The sequence below is a fragment of the Cherax quadricarinatus genome, chromosome 5, assembly GCF_038502225.1.
Source record: "Cherax quadricarinatus isolate ZL_2023a chromosome 5, ASM3850222v1, whole genome shotgun sequence".
In the NCBI taxonomy this organism is placed as follows: domain Eukaryota; kingdom Metazoa; phylum Arthropoda; class Malacostraca; order Decapoda; family Parastacidae; genus Cherax; species Cherax quadricarinatus.
Window position 1 is genome coordinate 56,771,977 of NC_091296.1, and position 22,879 is coordinate 56,794,855.

At 39.4% G+C, this 22,879-nt stretch overlaps 1 protein-coding gene across 3 annotated transcripts in view; it reads right to left on the minus strand.

Annotated features, from left to right (window-relative positions):
* Positions 1–1,055: 1,055 nt before the first annotated feature.
* The window catches only part of LOC128684718 (serine/threonine-protein kinase Kist), a 42,893-nt gene continuing 21,069 nt past the window's right edge, over positions 1,056–22,879 (minus strand). For all 3 annotated transcript variants that reach the window (XM_070102476.1, XM_070102467.1, XM_070102483.1), the window contains exons 6-10: positions 19,321–19,475; positions 13,494–13,618; positions 8,032–8,168; positions 6,968–7,131; positions 1,056–4,389 (exon numbers count right to left, since the gene is read on the minus strand). In XM_070102476.1, the coding sequence (XP_069958577.1) occupies positions 4,175–4,389; positions 6,968–7,131; positions 8,032–8,168; positions 13,494–13,618; positions 19,321–19,475 (796 nt within the window). In that variant the 3' untranslated portion in view covers positions 1,056–4,174. The remainder of the gene's footprint in view (positions 4,390–6,967; positions 7,132–8,031; positions 8,169–13,493; positions 13,619–19,320; positions 19,476–22,879) is intronic.

The window sequence follows — 22,879 nt, forward strand, 5'->3', positions numbered from 1 at the left end:
CCAAGCCCACTCCTTAGGCCTCCGAGGCAATCTACCATCCTTAAGAACTTTTTAACTGACAGACACTTCCATGTTCGAGTCAATAATGTGCTTTCCCCGGACTTTGTCCAAGCTGAAGGTGTCCCTCAGGGATGTCTTCTGAGCACAACACTTTTTCTCCTTGCTATAAATGATTTGGCCTCTGTTCTTCCACCCAATATTTGGTCATCACTCTATATTGATGATTTCGCTATTGCTTGTGCAGGCGCTGACTGTCATGTCATAGCAGTTTCTCTCCAGCATGCGGTCGACCGTGTTTCCACTTGGGCCACCACGCATGGGTTTAAATTTTCCAGTACCAAAACTCACCAAATTACTTTCACTAGACGCTCCGTCATCTCCGATCATCCTTTGTATCTCTATGGCTCTCGTATCCCCAACCGTGATAGTCAGGTTTCTAGGCCTTCTCTTTGACCGTAGGTTATCCTGGAAACCTCACATTACCTCTCTGAAGGCAACTTGTCACAGCCGGCTAAACCTTCTTAAAACCCTTGCTCATCTTTCCTGGGGAGCTGATCGTTGAACTCTGCTTCGCCTACATTCAGCCCTCGTTTTATCGAAACTCGATTATGGTGACCAGATTTATTCAGCGGCCTCTCCTGCTACTCTCTCTAGCCTTAACCCCATCCATCACCAAGGATTACGTTTATGCCTTGGTGCTTTTTGCTCTTCCCCTGTTGAGAGCCTCTATGCAGAAGCGAATGTTCCATCCTTGTCTGATCGCCGTGATGCCCATTGCCTTCGCTACTATGTACGCTCTCACGATCTCCACAATCCTTCCATTTATAGAATGGTCACCGATATTAGTAGACATTCTTTATTTATAAATAACAAAAAAGGCACAATACCGTGACTGGAACGATACATAAATAACCCGCACATAAAAGAGAGAAGCTTAGGACGACGTTTCGGTCCGACTTGGACCATTGACAAAGTCACACTAACCAGAGGTGGAGCTGGACGCCTATATATAGCCGTCCTGCTCCACCTCTGGTTAGTGTGACTTTGTCAATGGTCCAAGTCGGACCGAAACGTCATCGTAAGCTTCTCTCTTTTATGTGCGGGTTATTTGTGTATTCTTTATTTGTTCGCCGCCCCTGTTTGCTCCGTCCCTTTTCTCTTCACCTACATTCGCTCTTGTCTCCCCTTCAGTTACCATCTTTATATGTTCATGTAGCATCTCACTTTTCCCTACCCCCCCCTGGGAAGTTCCAGCTGCTCGGGTCTGTTCTTTCTCACTCCCTTGCTCGAAAGCCCAACTGCCTACGGTGGCTTCCTGCTCTCTTTTTCTTGATCACTTCCACTCTCATTCTCATGCCATCGCTGTGTACACAGATGGCTCTAAGTCTTCAGACGGTGTCGGATTCGCAGCAGTGTTTCCGGACAGCGTCGTGCGAGGGCATTTACTATCTTTGGCTAGCATTTTTACTGCTGAATTGTATGCCATTCTTGCAGCACTTATTCGTATCGCATCTATGCCTGTGTCATCATTTGTGGTAGTCTCAGACTCCCTTAGTGCTCTACAGGCTATACGAAAATTTGATACATCTCACCCCCTAGTTCTCCGTATCCAACTTTGGCTACGCCGTATCTCTACCAAACATAAAGATATTGTTTTTTGTTGGGTCCCTGGTCATGTCGACGTACAGGGCAATGAACAGGCAGACACTGCTGCGCGGTCAGCAGTACATGACCTACCAATTTCCTATCGAGGTGTTCCATTTCTGGACTATTTTGCTGCAATAGCTACCCACCTTCGCACCCGTTGGCAGCAACGTTGGTCAACTCTGCTCGGTAACAAACTTCATTCTATTAAACCGAGCATAGGTTACTGGCCGTCTTCTTGTCATCAGTGCCGAGGTTGGGAGACCACTCTCTCCCGCCTTCGCATTGGCCACACTCGTCTTACTCATGGGTATCTCATGGAGAGGCACCCTGTTCCTCTCTGTGAGCAGTGTCAAGTTCCAGTATCGATTAGCCACATTCTGTTAGACTGCCCTCTCTATCAACGAGCACGCAGAGTTTACCTCCAACGTCGTCTTCGTTCTACTACTCTCTCTTTACCTTCCCTTCTTGCTGATGGACCCTCCTTTAATCCTGATTCTCTCATTGACTTCTTGACAACGACTGATTTACTCCACAAACTCTGATGATACTTTTCACACTCCCCTCAACCCTTTCTAGTTCAGTCTCTTGCTGCCCTTTACCCTTTCACCATCCACTACCCCGCTGTCATCCGTAACCTATTACTCATCCATCTCCCTTTTGCCACCTGATGCCCTCGCTTCCTTCCTGCCCTGCAGCGCTGTATAGTCCTTGTGGCTTAGCGCTTCTTTTTGATTATAATAATAATAACTATAGAGGTGTTCCATTTCTGGACTATTTTGCTGCAATAGCTACCCACCTTCACACCCACTGGCAACAACGTTGGTCAACTCTGCTCGGTGACAAACTTCATTCTATTAAACCGAGCATAGGTTACTGGCCGTCTTCTTGTCATCAGTGCCGAGGTTGGGAGACCACTCTCTCCCGCCTTCGCATTGGCCACACTCGTCTTACTCATGGGTATCTCATGGAAAGGCACCCTGTTCCTCTCTGTGAGCAGTGTCAAGTTCCAGTATCGATTAGCCACATTCTGTTAGACTGCCCTCTATCAATGAGCACGCAGAATTGACCTCCAACGTCGTCTTCGTTCTACTACTCTCTCTTTACCTTCCCTTCTTGCTGATGGACCCTCCTTTAATCCTGACTCTCTCATTGACTTCTTGACAACGACTGATTTACTCCACAAACTCTGATGATGATACCTTTCGCACTCCCCCCAGCCCTTTCTAGTTCAGTCTCTTGCTGCCCTTTACCCTTTCACCATCCACTGCCCCGCTGTTATCCGTAACCTATTACTCATCCATCTCCCTTTTGCCACCTGATGCCCTCGCTTCCTTCCTGCCCTGCAGCACTGTATAGCCCTTGTGGCTTAGCGCTTCTTTTTGATAATAATAATAATTTATTATTTTATTTTATTATCACACTGGCCGATTCCCACCAAGGCAGGGTGGCCCGAAAAAGAAAAACTTTCACCTTCATTCACTCCATCACTGTCTTGCCAGAAGGGTGCTTTACACTACAGTTTTTAAACTGCAACATTAACACCCCTCCTTCAGAGTGCAGGCACTGTACTTCCCATCTCCAGGACTCAAGTCCGGCCTGCCGGTTTCCCTGAACCCCTTCATAAATGTTACTTTGCTCACACTCCAACAGCACGTCAAGTATTAAAAACCATTTGTCTCCATTCACTCCTATCAAACACGCTCATGCATACCTGCTGGAAGTCCAAGCCCCTAGCACACAAAACCTCCTTTACCCCCTCTCTCCAACCTTTCCTAGGCCGACCCCTACCCCGCCTTCCTTCCACTACAGACTGATACACTCTTGAAGTCATTCTGTTTCGCTCCATATACCTAATTAAAACCCCTTAGGGAGGTAGGTGTCTTGATTCTGGTAAAGGGTTCTTGATCCAAACAGACCTGATCTAACCTGACTTTCACATACCCCAGGTGCTTTATGACCCCTTACAGGTTGAGCGCTCAACCCATAAATGCAATAATGTATATGTAATTACAGCTTTAAAATAAAATATTTTCCAAATGTTTGAAAATAGTCCTAGAAAGATTTACTATTTGGTAATCAACATTTAAAAATGCTGTATAACCTACATAGGATTACTGCATTTTTGTGAATATAGCCCCTCAAAAGTGTCTTGATGTTCATAAGGGGCTCTTGATCCAAGTATCTGAACCTATTCTTCACTTCCTTGGATCAAACTCGATTGCCTCCCTACAGGTTAATTATACTGCATTTAGGGAAAAGCAAACCCATAAGGTTCACAGTGCTGGGGGAATGGGAAGCAAGCAAGTTCAATCCAAGGAAGGGAAAGACAGGTCCAATTCTTTGCATTAAGAGCCCCTCCCCAGCATCAAGAAATGTCCTGAGAAGCAGAAATGCAATAAAAAATATGACAGTATTTAATCATGTATACAGTAATTTATTTTGTACAAATTTGGACTAGTGTAAATTGATACCTAGAACAGTCTTTCTCTAGGGAAAGAATGAAGAATATAAAAGTAATATAGTACAATTAATAAAATTCCTTCTTCTCCCATGAGTTAAGAGGATAAAAAGTAACAATTAAAACCCTATCATTAAAGATCATATTTGCTATCAGTGGCAGAGCTATTTCTGCCACTGATGCACTTTCATACCTAACATAAAAGTTACCAATTGTGACTTCCAAGTGGTAGCTGCTCACACTACCATATTTCTGGCATGTGTTCAACATTATCTTCTCAGCATCTGCAAAGAAACAATAACTTAATAAAGCCCCTTCAGAACTCTAACACAATTATACTTTCTCAGAAAGTCAACCTTCAAAGAATTTTTTTTTTTTAACTGGCTTGTAACACCAGCTTAAGACTTTCCCTTTTACCACATGAGTACATTCTTCACATTTTTTCTCATGCTATCAGCTCCCCTTTTGCTTTATGGCACTTCATTATCCACACTGATCAAGTGCATTTTTGTGATAATACAGGTGACTCTTGTACTTAGGACCTAATTGGTTCCAGGAGAGTCATCACTAATCCTGCCATTGTAAGCTGAACAGTTATTCCTCATAAGTGCATGGTAATATTTTTTTTCCTGTGAGCTTATAGGAGTTTTATGAAGGCTATCTTGCCAAGAAAAGAAAAAAAAAGGTCATGCATGCAATGGGTGTAAGTTGTGTAGTCGTAAGTCTAGGATGCCTGTAATAATACAGTAGGGCCCCACTTTACGGCATTCCACTAACATGGTCATTTTCAAATTATAACCAAAACTTGCTATACCCTCCCCGACTTTCTAATATGGTCACTGCACCCCACCCAGTTTGCTTACATTCTCTGTGAGCACCGTGTCTCTCCATTATGTCTGGAAACTTTCCAAAATTTCAAGCATTTTAAAGTTATTTCATGATTTATTTATACTGCTCTGATAATTATACTTATGTGTACCTGTACCTAAATAAAGTTAACACACTGAGATGTTACATGTAGATGAATGTGTATGAACCAAAACCTAACGTGTTCATCTGCTTGTCTGCATACTCCGTGTCTCTCTCCTCTCTCATTTACTTGTTTTCTCTCTCGTTTATTCGTTTTGCCTCATTTACTCACTCTCACCGTACATTAAGACTACAAATATTTTAAGGTAAGTAATTGCAGCACTGTATAGCCCTTGTGGTTTAGCGCTTCTTTTTGATTATAATAATAATTAAGGTAAGTAATGAGTGTACTGTATATGCATTTTATATCTCTAGGGTGCTTTAAATATCATGTATACTATGTGTCTGTGGGGTGGCTATCATACCTCCCACACCTGATTTCCTACAAATAAATACTACTCATCTCTCACCCACCCCTCAAGGGAGGTTCCTTTAGGTTGGTGAGACTCATCTAGGGAACTGGATTTGTGCTCCAGTTCCCTGAATTAAGCCTGAATACCTTCTATCCCCACCCCCACAGGCGCTGTATAAGCCTACGGGTTTAGTGCTTCTCCATAATTATAATAACCACCTCTCACCCTACATTAAGACTACAAATATTTTATGGTAAGTAGTATAGTCTATATGCATTTTATCGCTATGGGGCGCTTTAAATGTCATAGTATATTAAGTGTGGGTGGGGTGGCCTGGCTGTCTACCATACCTCCCACACCTGATGACTTACAATACTACTCGCCTCTCGCCCTACATTAAGACTACAAATATTTTAAGGCAAGTAATGAGTGTACTGTGTGTATTTTACTTTTTATTGTTTTTAATGCCTTGTTCTATTGCTAACTTAATACATATGGAAAAATGGCATTCTGCTTTCCAGTGGTAGCCTGGACCCTAACCTGGCATACAAGTGGTGCCCTATTATATAATATAAACAAATTGGCTTATTACACCAAATCTGACTTTCCTCTATAACACATAAGCCAGCCCTTATTGGTTTAGTTCTTCAGTTGATGACTTCATCACATTTTTGTTCATACATAAACAAGGACTAGAATCATAATATCTTCTGTATCTCTCTCAAGCTTTCTCTTCCTCTTAATTTTTTATGCTTTCTTCCCTCTTCAAAATCCCTAGTTTTGAGTGGGTTGCCATGAGTATAATCAAACCTAGACATGTTAAACAACTTTAAGTACTAAGTGACATTAATTTGAGGCCCCCCCCCCCCAAAAAAAGTATTAAATGATTCACACATGCTGGTTCAGTTATTACACATGAAGCAGTTGTTGCTTTCTCCAGAAACTATTAATGCAGACAGCCCTTGACAAAAATAAAAGGAAAGACAAAATGAAAGGAAGCAAGCATAAAAAATTAGTGAATAAACATAGACTGCAGAATATGGAGATGAAAAAAAAGTAGATAAGTGGTGGCAAAGACAGTAATTATGTATGAGTGATGGTGAAAGTGTTGAATGATGAAAGTTTTTTCTTTCTTTTTGGGTCACCCTGCCTCAGTGGGAAACTGTTGTGTTAAAAAAAAAAAAAAGTGGTAGCACTGTGTTTAAGTGCTATACAATGAGAACTACGATTTATCAAATGCTGTTTTAATTCTGTTATAGTGTGCTTTATAATTAATACTGCTGTATTAGTTTTCATTCTTAAGAAATTCAGAGAATTACTGAAGGTGCCTTGATACTGGTGAAGGACTCTTGGTTCAAAGAAGTGGAGCTACCCTCACTTTCCTTGGATCAAACCTGATTACATCCCAATTCCCAGGTTATGTATGACCCTCGACAGTCTCATTTCCTCATGAATATAAAAATAATAATCATTAACTGGAATTCACTTCCCATAAACACAAGTAAAAAATACTGGTACAAATTATTTGCCAGCTACTTACTCAAATGACTTGGAGAATTAGCATCAATTACATTGAGAATACGAAGCACAGCTGTTGGGAGGAGCAGGAGGTCATTGAACGATGGACGACAATGGTACAGCAACCATGGATCACATAGTAAGTCCCAAGCAGAAGCTCTCTGTTCTGGAGTTATCTGTAAGCATCTGTAACATGGGGAACTTCTTTACTGTTCTTATGGAATATGAATTATGCTTTTCCTTCAACAGCAGCATGTCCACTGGAAAGCATTGCTGTATGACCCTAGTGGGTTTAGCACTTTTTTTTTATTACAGGAAGCCCTCCACATTCATGAGGGTTAGGGGATCAAGAACCTTGCGAATCTTGAAAATTCATGAATATTTGGTGCGCAAATACGATGTAGGGAAATATAATAATACTGTACTGTAGTGTTCGTGAATGTTTTGATGCAAAAATATATTGTAGGGAAATATAACAACATTTACTTAGCCTAACAATACTGCTTCCTTAACCTATTGAACCACAAACAATCATAAAACACATGAAAACATCGTAAAATATTGTATATACATGTTACTTTTTTTCCGCATGGGCATTTGCGAATGTTCGAAGCTCGTGAAAGTGGAGAGCTAGCTGTATAATAATAATAATGCCCACTGGAAAACCTAAAGAAAATGTGGTATATTCACTATACTCGCAGGACAATCCCTGCAATCTAGATAATACTTTGGAACAATATAGACAAAGAATTTGCCTGTTGACTCAATAGGAAAATATGACAATTTTTTTAATTCAGACTGAAAAGACATGCAACTCTCAGAGATATTAAGTAGAATTTCCTTAACATTCTGCAGTCAAAAAGAAGACCAAGAAATTTAACAGTTTACAAGGATCAATTATATTATACCGACATGCAATAGTTTTTTAAAGTTAATACAACAGTCTATGCTATTTGTAACATAGCTGAAAAAGTGTAATGAGCAAACTTCAAGATAACATACATGAATCACTGTTAGAGGTGCTGTATGACCCTTGTGGGTTTAGCATTTAGTTTTGATTGTAAAATTAATAATTGTTAGATGTACCTGATGATGAAGTTGTAAGCCTCCTTCAGAAACTTGTGTGAATAATTATTACATGCAGTCATTAAGGCAGATTTCACTATTCCAGCAATATCGTCAAATTTCAAGGCATCAGAAAATAATCGACTTCCAGTCAAGGACTGAAAAAAAAAAAGTGACATTAGTCCTTAATAAAACAGTTGACATGATTAAAACTTTTATAAAAAAAAAAAAAAACTCAAAAGCACTTAACTTATGCAGTCTAGTAAAATACACTGGATTAGAATGCAGAGTACAAGTCCTACATGACACTACAGCAGGGCCCCACTTTACGGCGTTTCGCTTTACGGCGTTCCGCTAATACGGACATTTCAAATTATGACCAAAACTCGCTATACGGCTCCCCCCACCTGTCTTTCTAATACGGTCACAGCAGCCCACCGAGTTTGTTTACGTTCTCCCTGAGCACATCTCCTTATTATGTCTGGAAACTTTCCAAAATTTCAAGTGTTTTAAAGTTATTGTATATTTTATATGTATTGTACTTGATAATTAAACTTGTGTACACCTGTACCTAAATAAACTTACACACTGTGCTGGCATGTAGGTACACATTAAAATCACTAAGAGTCTCTCTACTCTTGATGCAATAATAATAATAATAATAATCTCTTGGGCGCATTAATGTCGCATATTACGTTAATATAGACATTTCCCTTAATCTATCTATGATATTTTTTTCAAAATTATATAAGAAACACATTATGTAACACACAAACATGATACATGCACCCACAGTATAAAAATTTATACAAATATATATGAGATGTTTACCAAACGGTTTGTAGAAGTGTCGGAAGAATTACGTTTTCTCTAGCCCGTCACCTGTTACTAGGGATAATTGTAGAAAAATATTCCTTTCGTATGCCTTCACTTTATAGCTATAATTCTGTACTAACTTGTACACAGTGTAAGAGTATTTGTTTCGTGATTTAATTATTATAATAATAAAAATATTATAAGGTAAAAGTTTCACAAACTCTTACAAATGTACATGAATGAACTAAAACTGGACACGTATTAATACCGTCTATTTCGCCTGACCGAGTGATCGTCCACAACCTGTTCAGTTTGTTTGTTTACGCTGTCTGAGCTCGGTGTATCATTAAATGTTGTATATTACGTTAATATACACATTTTCATTAATCCATCCGTGATATTTTTTTCAAAATTATATAATAAACACGATACATAACATAAATACATAACAACATATGTGTAGAGAACCTAGGATAACCCAAAAAAGTCAGAGTGACTTACTTCCATTGCCTTCACTCAGAGCATCATTTCTTCTCAAAATGATGTTACATGAGAATGGGAGTGTTCTTCTTTATTTATTCTACCGTATCAATGTAGAAACAACCTGTACACAATGTAACTTGTACACAAACCAGACGTGTACACTGTTTACAAAACTTACCTTCGCCTGGTTTGTTTACATAACTCTGCGCCTGTCCTCTCTCATGCACTCATTCTTTCTCTCTGGTATGGTAGCCTGGCTGACTACCATACATACCACACTTGATTTTTTACAATAAATACTACTCATCTCACCCTATATTTTAAGGTAAGTAATGAGTGAACTGTATATACATTTTATCGCTCTGGGATGCTTAAATATCATAGAATAGTATGTGTGGGTGGGGTGGCCTGGTATGGTAGCCTGGCTGACTACCATACATACCACACTTGAATTCTTACAATAAATACTACTTGTCTCACCCTAGATTAAGACTATAAATATTTTAAGGTAAGTAATGAGTGCACTATGTGTGTATTGTACTTTTTTATTGTTTTTTGATGCCTGGTTCTATTGCTAACATAATATATGTTAGTGTAAAATTGTTATCTAGTGTTTGTATGCATTTGTAAGTGGAAAAAAAGGGTGTTCCACTTTACGGCGGTAGCCTGGAACCTAACCCGCCGTATAAGTGGGGCCGTCCTGTATATGCAAGGAGAAATAAACAGAGAACTAGAATATAATAACACTCGTGTTTCTGTCACATTCACGTGTGTACTTTCATAGTTATACAGGCATGGAATACAGCCTCTCCTCACTTAGCGACTTGCTCATTTACCGACAACTCAGACTTACAACGGGCTCTCTGACTAGCCTGCATACTTAAAGAATGTACATGTATAATAGAGCTGATTTCCTCTATTCTGTATTTCAATATAAAACATTTAAAAATATACTACCAGAAATGTTATAAATGGTGCAAAGGTGACATTAAAACATCAAAGATGGTTGACACAAACCCTCTACCATTATAGTATGCTCCTAAGACCACGACGTGGTCTTAGGAACGAAACTCCATCAAGTGTTGAGAGGCTGTATTGAAATCAATATTTTTTTTTTCAACAAACCAGCCATATTCCAGAGAGGCAGGGTGACCTAAAAAAAAAAAAAAACGAGAGTTTATCTTCTTAAATTCAGTAATGTATACAGGAGAGGGGGTTACTACCCCCTTGCTCCTGGCATTTTAGTTGCCTCTTACGATATGCATGGCTTACGGAGAAAGAATTCTGTTCCACTTCTCCTTGAAGAGGAAATAAACAAGAACAAGAACTATTAAGAAAATAGAAGAAAACCCAGAGGGGTATGATATATGAGTGTACATGTATGTGTACATGTACACATACATGTACACATATGGTATGTGTATGTCCCCACACACATACCAAAAGACAAACATGCCATGAAAGATTATAATATATATATATATATTTGCACACTTACTGAGGCTTTAATACTTGGTGCTGCTTCCTTTATGCTTAATCATGTCCTTCAGCTGTGTAGGAAGACTTGCACACAAATTCTTGAGGGTTTGGGGAGGTATATTATTCCATGCCTCTATGTAGAGCAGCCTCCAGCCACGGGATGGAACTGATATCCTTGCCCAGTAAACCTCGTTTCACTATTGACCAGAGGCTCTCAATAGGGTTTAGGTCTAGGGAATTGCCTGGCCAGTCATTAAGGAACCTCACTTCACAGTCCTTAAACCACTGAACTACAGATTTGGTGGTATGACACAGTGCACCATCCTGCATAAAAAAACGTAGCCTCACACTTGTCAAACGCTTCAGGTAAATTGTCACACAACTCCAGGTAATTATACTGGTTCATATACTGGATTTTGGGAAGCACAATGAGTTCACCAACACTCTGAGCACTGAAACACTCCCAAACCATGAGCGAGTCTGGGTGTTTGGTGGTCCCACAGGTGTAGCATCGGTCTAGGGGTTCACTACCTCTGGGCCAGTACATGTCTCCCACAGTTACAGGTGACAGTGAAGGTTGCTTCATCACTCCAAAGTACTTCAGACCACTGTTGAGGACTCCAGTGAAGATATTTCTTTGCATAATCCAGCCTACATTTCTTCTGTGGCTTGTAGAGGATTGGTTTCTTAACCTGACGGTGATTAATGTAGCCCAATTCTAACACACGTCTGTTAACAGTTCTTACAGATACCTCTGAGAGAAGATGTGGGTTCTTTTCTTTCAATTCTCTAGCAGTTATCTTAGGTGTACTCTCTGCTTTAACACAGTTAAGGTACGAACAGATGTGCTCTTCGAGGGGCCAGGCCGAGGTTTGGCAGACGGTAACTCGACACTGCCACCAGCCTTGAAATGCTACACTCAGTTCCTCACTGAACGCTCACACACACCAACATTCTCCACTATTTCTTTCGTCTGGTGCCCAGATTTGTGAAGCCCTATGATTTGAGCTATAGCTTCAGGTGTTAAAGACTTCCTTTAAGCCATAATTAAACATGAACTTGCTAAATATACGAGACATACACTCATATTATTGTGCCTACTACATATGCAGAACATTAACTTCCACTTAAACTACTCCTTGACAGTTACAAAGGAATGCAGTCACAATACAAGGCATAAGGCAGTCTTCAACATCCCTCGTGTCAGTCTCACAGTATGCAAAAACACTATGCACATAAAGGGCCCGAAGATCTGGAACTCGCTACTGGAACTGGTAAATGATCCACTGACTAATAAATTCCTTATATTATGTGACCTCTAGACTTTTAAACTTCTGCCAGTCCATGAAATATTACTGCCTGAACCATTATTTATAACACTGTTTTTATTATGTGCACCTTCAGGATTATTCTTAAAACCTCCACTTTGACTACCTTGCATTAGTATTAAGGTTAAATAAAATTGTAATACAGTTAACCATTACTTCTTGTCTAGTTTTAAGTAGTTAGTACGTACTATTATCTGTCTAGTTTTAAGTAGTTATTATGTATTAGGATTAGTCCGCCCGAAATGTCCCGGCATCATAGTGACTTTCTTTGTACTCAGCAAACCAAAATTGTAATTACACATTGTAACCCTTACAAAGAAATAAACTTTTATCTTTATCTTATCATGTATAGCCCCAAAACCAAAGGGAACACTGGACAAAAGATGGGATGGATGAGAGAAGAAAGTCCAACACTTCCTCTCACCACAGCAGCCACATGAGCACTGCCGAGTCACTGTGGAGTGTGGCGGCAAGCCTTGACATCATGCTAACGGCTGCTCCCAGCATAATGCACTGACAAAAAAAGACCCCCCTGTATGGTAGGCCTTTGATTTTCGTCACGGCATTATGCCGGAGCGCTCGCCTGGCATAATGCCGTGACTAGCACTGTAGTGTGACCTAAGTGCCAGTAGAAGTAGCAAGATATACCTGTTAGCCCGCATATTTATGAGACAGAAAAAGACACTAGCAATCCTTCCATCATGTAAAACAATTACAGGTTTCTGTTTTACACTCACATGGCAGGATGGTAGTACCTCCCTAGGTGGTGAAAATAATATATGATTAGTATCAATGTGTGTCTTAAGAGGCGACCAAAATGCCAGGAGCAAGGAGCTAACAACTGCTCCTCCTGTATATATTACTAAATTTAAAAAGAAAAACTTTTGTTTTCTTTTTAGGTCACCTGCCTTGGTGGGATATGGCTGGTTCATTGAAAAAAAAAAAATATTAGGATGTCCCATGGAGAAGTGGAGACAAAGACTTCCTCTGTAAGCCATGTGTGTTGTAAGAGGCAACTAAAATGCCATGAGCAAGAGGCTAGTAACCCCTTGTGTATAAATTACTAAATATAAATAGAAAAACTTTATTTTTTCTTTTTATTTTTTCCTGCCTCAGGGAAATAGTGGGAAAGTGAAGAAGAATCCTTCCTCTGCATGTGTCAAAAGAGGCAACTAAAATGCAGAGAGCAAGAGACTGGTAACCTCTTCTCCTGTATAAATTAATAAATGTAAAAAGAAGAAAAACTTCTGTTTCTTCTTTTTTCAGGTTACCCTGTCTCAGTGGGAGACACCCAGGGTGTTAAAAAAAATTATTAGGATACTACTATCTATTAATATTACTATACATTCTGAAACCTTTTATCTTTACTGTTCCTACCTCAGTGATGATACAGCCTACACTCCAAATATCTGCAGGCAGTCCTGGTCTCTCTAAAGGTAATGTACTTCTTCCTGCTTCTGTCACTCTGCCATTCCACTGTACACATTCTGGAGCCTGATAACCTGGTATTTACACATAAATGTGTAAGTCATCCTTACAGCTAAATTACCGAAAAATATGCATACTTATGGCTTACTACAAGTCTCATGAGACATCAGTATGACACAATAAGAGACTAGAAGTCCACTGAAATGAGAATCTCACTAAAGTATGAGAGCAACAAATTGTGTAAGGAGTACTAGGGACTTAACTAGTATCTGTGCAAGTGCAAGTTCACACATATATCAACTTAGCCACAGAGTGTACACCAAGTATTGGCCACCAAGTATACACCAAGTCTCTGTGTTGGTAACCCACACTGTTGCTTAAGTGTTACCCCTTTCACAATTCTTACCTTCATGATCTGGTGAAATTTTCATTTCCTGGACATGAGTGATGAACAACTGATCTACTTCTACATTCACAAAGCTCATATGCTGCTGGAATTGCTATGTGAGAGGATTAACAGCTGGTCCTACCAACACAAAGATCTTTTGGTACACCAAAATACTTTGAGAGACAGCATCTTTTCCCCCCAAAAAACTCAGAAAATTAGATTTACCAAAAAATCCTTCTTGACCTGCACTGTTCTAATCAGTCATACATTAAGGATGAAGTTAGGTACTTGAGTTGAAAGAATGATGGAACAAGAACAATATCAGATGAAAGACAGGTTTCAGGAATTGTTCAGCAAAATAAAGTATTATTAGGATAATGAATTGTTGTCAGGATTACATTAAGGTAAAGTGTTTTTTAATAGTAGCTTTGATGTGGCTGGCAGATAGACTCTGGAATCTTCAGGCAGAGACTTCCATATTTTAGGTCCTTTTATGCAAACTGAGTTTTTACACAGGATGTCAGACATGTGGAATATTACAGAGATTTTTGTGTCTGGTATTATGCCCATGAGTTCTGTTGCAGCTATCAAGAAAGAGTTTCAGGGCAAGACTGACAGAAGAATTGATTGCCCTGTACATGTAGTATGCACAGAAGTATGAGTGAATTTTATGTATATTAAGTAAGTTTAGACTTTTGAATAGTAGGGGTGTGTTGTCTAGCACTAGACTAGGTGATCATTTGTACAGCCACTCTTTGTTATGCAATTATTGGCTTAAAGTGATTTGCTGTAGTGGATCCCCAAGCACAAATAGCATAGGTGAGGTAGGGACAGATTAGAAAGTAGAATAATGTAAGTAGTGCTCTTTGAGGTATAGTAGGGGCCCCACTTTACAGCATTTCACCTTACGGCATTTCACTAGTGTACAGACATTTCAAATTATGACCAAAATTCGTTATATGGTTCTTCCCCTCACCTGACTCGCTAATACGGCCTCCGCACACCACTGTTTGTTTATACCTTCTTTCTTCTTTCAATGCACCAGCCATATCCCACCAAGGCGGGATGGCCCAAAAGAAAAAACGAAACTTTCTCCTTTTACATTTAGCAATACTGTATATACAGGAGAAGGGGTTACTAGCCCTTTGCTCCTGGCATTTTAGTTGCCTATGACACACATGGCCTACGGAGGAAGAATTTTGTTCCACTTTCCCATGGAGATAAGTGGAAATAAACAAGAACAAGAACTAGTAAGAAAAATAGAAGAAAGCCCAGAAGTGTATGTATATATATGCTTGTACAGGCATGTGTAGTGTGGCCTTAATGTAAGTGGAAGTAGCAAGACGTACCTGAAATCTTGCATGTTTAAGAGACAGAAAAAAGACACCAGCAATCCTACCATCATGTAAAACAATTACAGGATTCCATTTTACACTCACCTGGCAGGACGGTAGTACCTCCTTGGGTGGTTGCTGTCTACCAACCTATTACCTACAATAATTATACTTCTTTCTTTCTTTCTTTCAACACACCGGCTGTATCCCACCGAGGCGAGGTGGCCCAAAAGGAAAAACGAAAGTTTCTCCTTGTACATTTAGTAATATATATAGGAGAAGGGGTTACTAGCCCCTTGCTCCTGGCATTTTAGTCGCCTCTTACAACATGCATGGCTTACGGAGGAAGAATTCTGTTCCACTTCCCCATGGAGATAAGAGGAAATAAACAAGAACAAGAACTAGAAAGAAAATAGCAGAAAACCCAGAGAGGTGTGTATATATATATGCTTGTGCACGTATGTGTAGTGTGACCTAAGTGTAAGTAGAAGTAGCAAGACATACCTGTAATCCTGCATATTTATGAGACAGACAAAAGACACCAGCAATCCTACCATCATGCAAAACAATTACAGGCTTTCGTTTTACACTCACTTGGCAGGATGGTAGTACCTCCCTGGGTGGTTGCTGTCTACCAACTTACATGCATTTATATTGGAAAAAATGGCGCTCTGCTTTATGGCGGTAGCCTGGAACCTAACCTGCTTTATAAGTAGGCATCCTTTCCAAGATACGATACTATGTACCCCAAATGACACTTCTTACCCTCTACCACTCTAATATATCCCTACCTATCCTATGGTATTTGTTCCTGGGGATCAGCTACAGCCAACCACCTTGAACCTTTAATAACCCAACAAAAAGCTGCTGTGTGGATGATTACCAGCTCCTGTGCCAGATAGCACACCCCATTACTTTTCAAAAGCCTGAACCTACTAAATATACGAGACATACACTCGTATTATTGTTCCTACTACAGATACTGAAGATTAAACTCCAATATAAACCTTCCACTTAAACTTCTCCTTGATAGCTACAACAGAACAAACAGTCAACACAAGGCACAAGGCACTCTTCGACATCCCTTGTGTCAGTCTCACACTCTGCAAATATGCAATGCACATAAAGGGCCCGAACTTAATGTCTTCTTTTCTACTACAAGACTGAAACTAGCAAGCAAATTCCCAAATGTAAATACTCAGCCACAATACTACCTCACTGGTAATTACCCACATACTCTATCTAGCACCAACAAATCCTACTGAAGTCTCACTAATTAAATCATTAAAAAACAAGGCAGGAAACCTAAATAACCTGCCACCAATAATGTATAAAAAAGCAGCTCATATGCTGTCCCCCATTATTTCAACATTATTTAATATCTTCTGATGCAACTATAATTAAAATGAATTAGATAATGAAAGCATAATCAGAAGTAGCAAAATCACAAAGAACAACTTTAATGAATGTTACCATTACCGTTGTAACTAGTTCAACTATCATAACTTTGGGGTCCAGTCCCTGGACTCATTATGTACCTCTGTAATTTTTTGACTACTGCCCACAAGATGGGTATGGGGTGTATAAAAAAGATATTTAACAACTAATGAATGTGGAATTCATTACCCACATAATCAGACAAAAGAATACAATTACATAATATTAAACACAAACTACAATGAACATTATAAATGTATTACTTAAGTTTTTTTTTTTTTTTTTTCAACAAGTCGGCCGTCTCCCACCAAGGCAGGGTGGCCCAAAAAAGAAAGAAAATCCCCAAAAAGAAAATACTTTCATCATCATTCAACACTTTCACCTCACTCACACATTATCACTGTTTTTGCAGAGGTGCTCAGAATACAACAGTTTAGAAGCATACACATAAAAAGATACACAACATATCCCTCCAAACTGCCAATATCCCAAACCCCTCCTTTAAAGTGCAGGCATTGTACTTCCCATTTCCAGGACTCAAGTCCGACTATATGAAAATAACCGGTTTCCCTGAATCCCTTCACTAAATATTACCCTGCTCACACTCCAACAGATCGTCAGGTCCCAAGTACCATTCATCTCCATTCACTCCTATCTAACATGCTCATGCACGCTTGCTGGAAGTCCAAGCCCCTCGCCCACAAAACCTCCTTTACCCCCTCTCTCCAACCCTTTCGAGGACGACCCCTACCCCTCCTTCCTTCCCCTATAGATTTATATGCTTTCCATGTCATTCTACTTTGATCCATTCTCTCTAAATGACCAAACCACCTCAACAACCCCTCTTCTGCTCTCTGACTAATACTTTTATTAACTCCACACCTTTTCCTAATTTCCACACTCCGAATTTTCTACATAATATTTACACCACACATTGCCCTTAAACAGGACATCTCCACTGCCTCCAACCGTCTCCTCGCTGCTGCATTTACCACCCAAGCTTCACATCCATATAAGAGTGTTGGTACTACTATACTTTCATACATTCCCTTCTTTGCCTCCATAGATAACGTTTTTTGACTCCACATATACCTCAACGCACCACTCACCTTTTTTCCCTCATCAATTCTATGATTAACCTCATCCTTCATAAATCCATCCGCCGACACGTCAACTCCCAAGTATCTGAAAACATTTACTTCTTCCATACTCCTCCTCCCCAATTTGATATCCAATTTTTCTTTATCTAAATCATTTGATACCCTCATCACCTTACTCTTTTCTATGTTCACTTTCAACTTTCTACCTTTACACACATTCCCAAACTCATCCACTAACCTTTGCAATTTTTCTTTAGAATCTCCCATAAGCATAGTATCATCAGCAAAAAGTAACTGTGTCAATTCCCATTTTGAATTTGATTCCCCAAAATTTAATCCCACCCCTCTCCCGAACATCTTAGCATTTACTTCCTTTACAACCCCATCTATAAATATATTAAACAACCATGGTGACATTACACATCCCTGTCTAAGACCTACTTTTACCAGGAAGTAGTCTCCCTCTCTTCTACACACCCTAACCTGAGCCTCACTATCCTCATAAAAACTCTTTACAGCATTTAATAACTTACCACCTATTCCATACACTTGCAACATCTGCCACATTGCTCCTCTATCCACTCTATCATATGCCTTTTCTAAATCCATAAATGCAATAAAAACTTCCCTACCTTTATCTAAATACTGTTCACATATATGCTTCAATGTAAACACTTGATCTACACATCCCCTACCCACTCTGAAACCTCCTTGCTCATCCGCAATCCTACATTCTGTCTTACCTCTAATTCTTTCAATTATAACCCTACTGTACGTTTTCCTGGTATACTCAGTAAACTTATTCCTCTATTATTTTTACAATCTCTTTTGTCCCCTTTCCCTTTATATAAAGGGACTATACATGCTCTCTGCCAATCCCTAGGTACCTTCCCCTCTTTCAAACATTTATTAAACAAAAGTACCAACCACTCCAACACTATAGTATCCCCCCCTGCTTTTAACATTTCTGTCATGATCCCATCAGTTCCAGCTGCTTTACCCCCTTTCATTCTACGTAATGCCTCACGTACCTCCCCCACACTTACATTCTGCTCTTCTTCACTCCTAAAAGATGGTATACCTCCCTGACCAGTGCATGAAATTACTGCCTCTCTTTCTTCCTTAACATTTAAAAGTTCCTCAAAATATTCTCGCCATCTACTTAATACCTCCATCTCCCCATCTACTAACTCCTCTACTCTGTTTTTAACTGACAAATCCATACTTTCCCTAGGCTTTCTTAACTTGTTTAACTCACTCCAAAATTTTTTCTTATTTTCATTAAAATTTCTTGACAGTGCCTCTCCCACTCTATCATCTGCTCTCCTTTTGTGCTCTCTCACCACTCTCTTTACCTTTCTTTTACTCTCCATATACTCTGCTCTTCTTATAACACTTCTGCTTTGTAAAAACCTCTCATAAGCTACCTTTTTCTCTTTTATCACACCCTTTACTTCATCATTCCACTGATCTAGATGAAATACATTTTTAAGTACACAATATAAAACTGATTGTACCTTTGCTCTGCACAGCATGAACAAACTTTTCTGAAGTGGCAAAGCTTACGCCAAAGTCCACAAGTTTGAAAGTAGATGTGTTAGCATCCCACATGATGTTAGGTGGCTTGAGGTCTGCATGAACAATGCCATTATCATGTAGGTGCTTCAGGCCCCTGTGTATGAGACAGCAATCATATTAACTATGGATTATTAACTGTGAATGGTGATAATGGTTGAGATAAAAAATTATCTTTACTCTGGTCAGACAAATCATAAAATGAATTAACTCGTGTGCAATAAAGAGAATGAGAAAATTGGCAGACACTTTTTTTTTTTTTCAACAAGTCAGTCGTCTCCCACCGAGGCAGGGTGACCCAAAAAGAAAGAAAATCCCCAAAAAGAAAATACTTTCATCATCATTCAACTGTTTTTGCAGAGGAGCCCAGAATACAATAGCTTAGAAGCATATACGTATATACACAACATATCCCTCCAAACTGCCAATATCCCGAACCCCTCCTTTAAAGTGCAGGCATTATACTTCCCATTTCCAGGACTCAAGTCCGGCTATATAAAAGTAACCGGTTTCCCTGAATCCCTTCACTAAATATTACCCTGCTCACACTCCAAAAGCTCGTCAGGTCCCAAATACCATTCGTCTCCATTCACTCCAATCAAACATGCTCATGCACAGTATTAAGTCATTAATTCAGCATTCTGAAAGCCTTGGGAAAAAACTAATTTTCAAAATATTAATCTTTTTCTGATGTGACAAATACAGAGGCTCCCAAACTCATGGGGAATACATTCATGAAGCTCCATGACTCTCAGTACATCCATGAAAATGCTCTTTCCCATTCAAAGCAATCTTTTCATAATTTATAATTTTTCATAAATATTATTCTATATATTTAAATTCTTCCTCCGTAAGCTATGCGTGTTGTAAGAGGCGACTAAAATGCCAGGAGCAAGGGGCTAGTAACCCCTTCTCCTGTATATATTACTAAATGTGAAAGGAGAAACTTTTGTTTTTCCTTTTGGGCCACCCCGCCTCGGTGGGATACGGCTGGTGTGTTGAAAGAAAGAAAGAAATATTTAAAAAATAAGAAAATGCCAATGGCAGAACTGTCATGGTCCCCTCCCCACTGTGAACAATTTAAGGGTTAATGTAAATACTACTGTACCCAAAGCAGAGCTATGAAACTGCCAACAGTGAAAGTTCCAGAATGATGGCTAGCTCCTCCAATATGACATCACTATCAGATCCTGTACTTTGTAGCATTTGTTAAATACTTTACATAGGAACACCAAAAAATTTCTGAATAAAAGTATGCTTGCTCTATACACAATAGCAATGTTTGTCTTGTACATAAAGACTACCTGATGTGTACACACAGCATGTTAACCCTTTGACTGTCGCAACCACCAATCCTGAGGTGTCTCCTGGTGTCGCAAAATTTATAAAAAAAAAAAAATTATTTTTTCTTATGAAATGATAGAGAATCTTTTCCCGATTGTAATGACACCAAAAAAACGAAATTTGATGGAAAACTGACGGAATTATGCTCTCGCGAAGTTAGCGACCTCGGTGCTGTTTACAAATCGGCGATATCGCCCACTTTGAGCCCTATTTTCGGCTAATTCCATTGTTCCAGTCGCCCAAATTCATAGCTATTTCTTTAGAACTCCATTTTTTCTATCGATTGAGTACAAGAAACTGCCCATTAACCGATTTTAACTACCTAATAATGTGGTCAGAAATTTGCAATTTAGCCAATTTCACGAAAACTAAAAAATGTGACAATTTCAAAATAAGGTCCAGAATGAACAATGCAGACATTTCTGGCTCTAAAATAACATTTTTTTTGTTCATCAGTCATATCTCCAGGCCCCTCTGATATTACTCTTGCTTTCTATTTTGAATTTTTATTCAAACAAAAAATAGAAGACTTACTATTATGCAGACTACTGCAATACTGTAAAAATTGTATAAATAACATCAACCCATTCATTACTGCATATTAGAATGGCTAGTTGGATATTTATTGCACATTGGCATCATTTGTTTACTTTTGAACATTGGCAAAAATCAAACATTTCCCCTACTTTGAGCTCCATTTCTAGGTTCTTTTTATAGTAAAAGCAATCAAAATCACCTCTATTTCTATAATATGTTTTCCATTATATCAAATGAGACCAAGAAAACGAGAATACAATCATAAATACTATACGAAAATAGACCACAAAGTCGGCATTTTAATTAAAAAAAACGGTCGGAGTTTTTTTTTTCTCATTATGCACTGCGTGCTCCAGGATTTTTTTTATATGGTGCACACTGACCACACACCCATTCTCTCACATGTGGGCCTACCAGCTTTCTCCTGCTTGATTTGAAGCCGCTAGAATTTATGAGTATATATACGTCAAACACGGTACCTCGTAAGACGTATATATACGGCCGCGACAGTCAAAGGGTTAAATAGGAGTAGAGGTAAATGGTTCTTGGGACTTGACAAGCTGTTGGAGTGTGAGCAAGGTAACATTTTGTGGAGGGATTCAGGAAAACAAGTTAGCCAGATATGAGTCCTGTAGGAGTGGGGATATTCTCAGTTTGGAGGGGCATCTGAACTGTAGCAATGGCATTCCTCTGGCAGACAGTGAATGATGGTGAGAGTGTTTCTTCTTTTTTAGGGGTCACCCTACCTTGGTGGGAGATGGCTGGTGTGTTTAAAAAAATATTTTTAACATTGGCCACCTCACACCAAAGTATGGGTGACCTGAAACAGAAGAAGCATTTCACCATCACTCACTCCATCACCATCTTGCCAAAGGTGCAGCAACATTACAACTCAGATGCCCCTCCCTTATTATTATTATTATTATTATTATTATTTATTATTATTATTATTATTATTTCCTGAAGTGTGCCGACAGTACAATCAGATTACCCCTGACTGCTACATCCCCACCCCTCCTTCAGAGTATAGGTACTGGCCCTACCACTTCTAGGACTCAAGTCCAGCTAACTAGTTTCCCTAAATCCCTTCATAAAGTTACCTTGCTCACACTCCAGCAGCATACTCAATTAAAACCATCTGTCTACATCTACTCCTATTTCACACATTCACACAAGCTTGCTGGATGCCCAAGCCCCTAAAACTCAAAGCCTCTTGTGCCCCCTCCTCTCACCAACCATTCCAGGGATGACCAATTCCCTTCCTGTCTTCCACCCCAGATTTATACACCCTCCTCGTCAAACTTTCCTTGTCCATTTTTTTTTTTTTAACATGTCAGCCATTTCCCACCAAGGCATAATGACCCAAAAAGAAAGAAAAAAAAAATCTTTCATCTTCATTCAACACTTTCACCATTACTCATACATAATCACTGTTTTTGCAGAGGCGCCAGATATGACAATTCAGATGTCCCTCCAAAATGCCAATATCCCAAACCCCTCCTTTAAAGTGCAGGCATTGTACATCCCATTTCCAGGACTCAAGTCCAGCTAACCAGTTTCCCTGAATCCCTTCACAAAATATTACCCTGCTCACATTCCAACAGCTCATCAGGTCCAAAA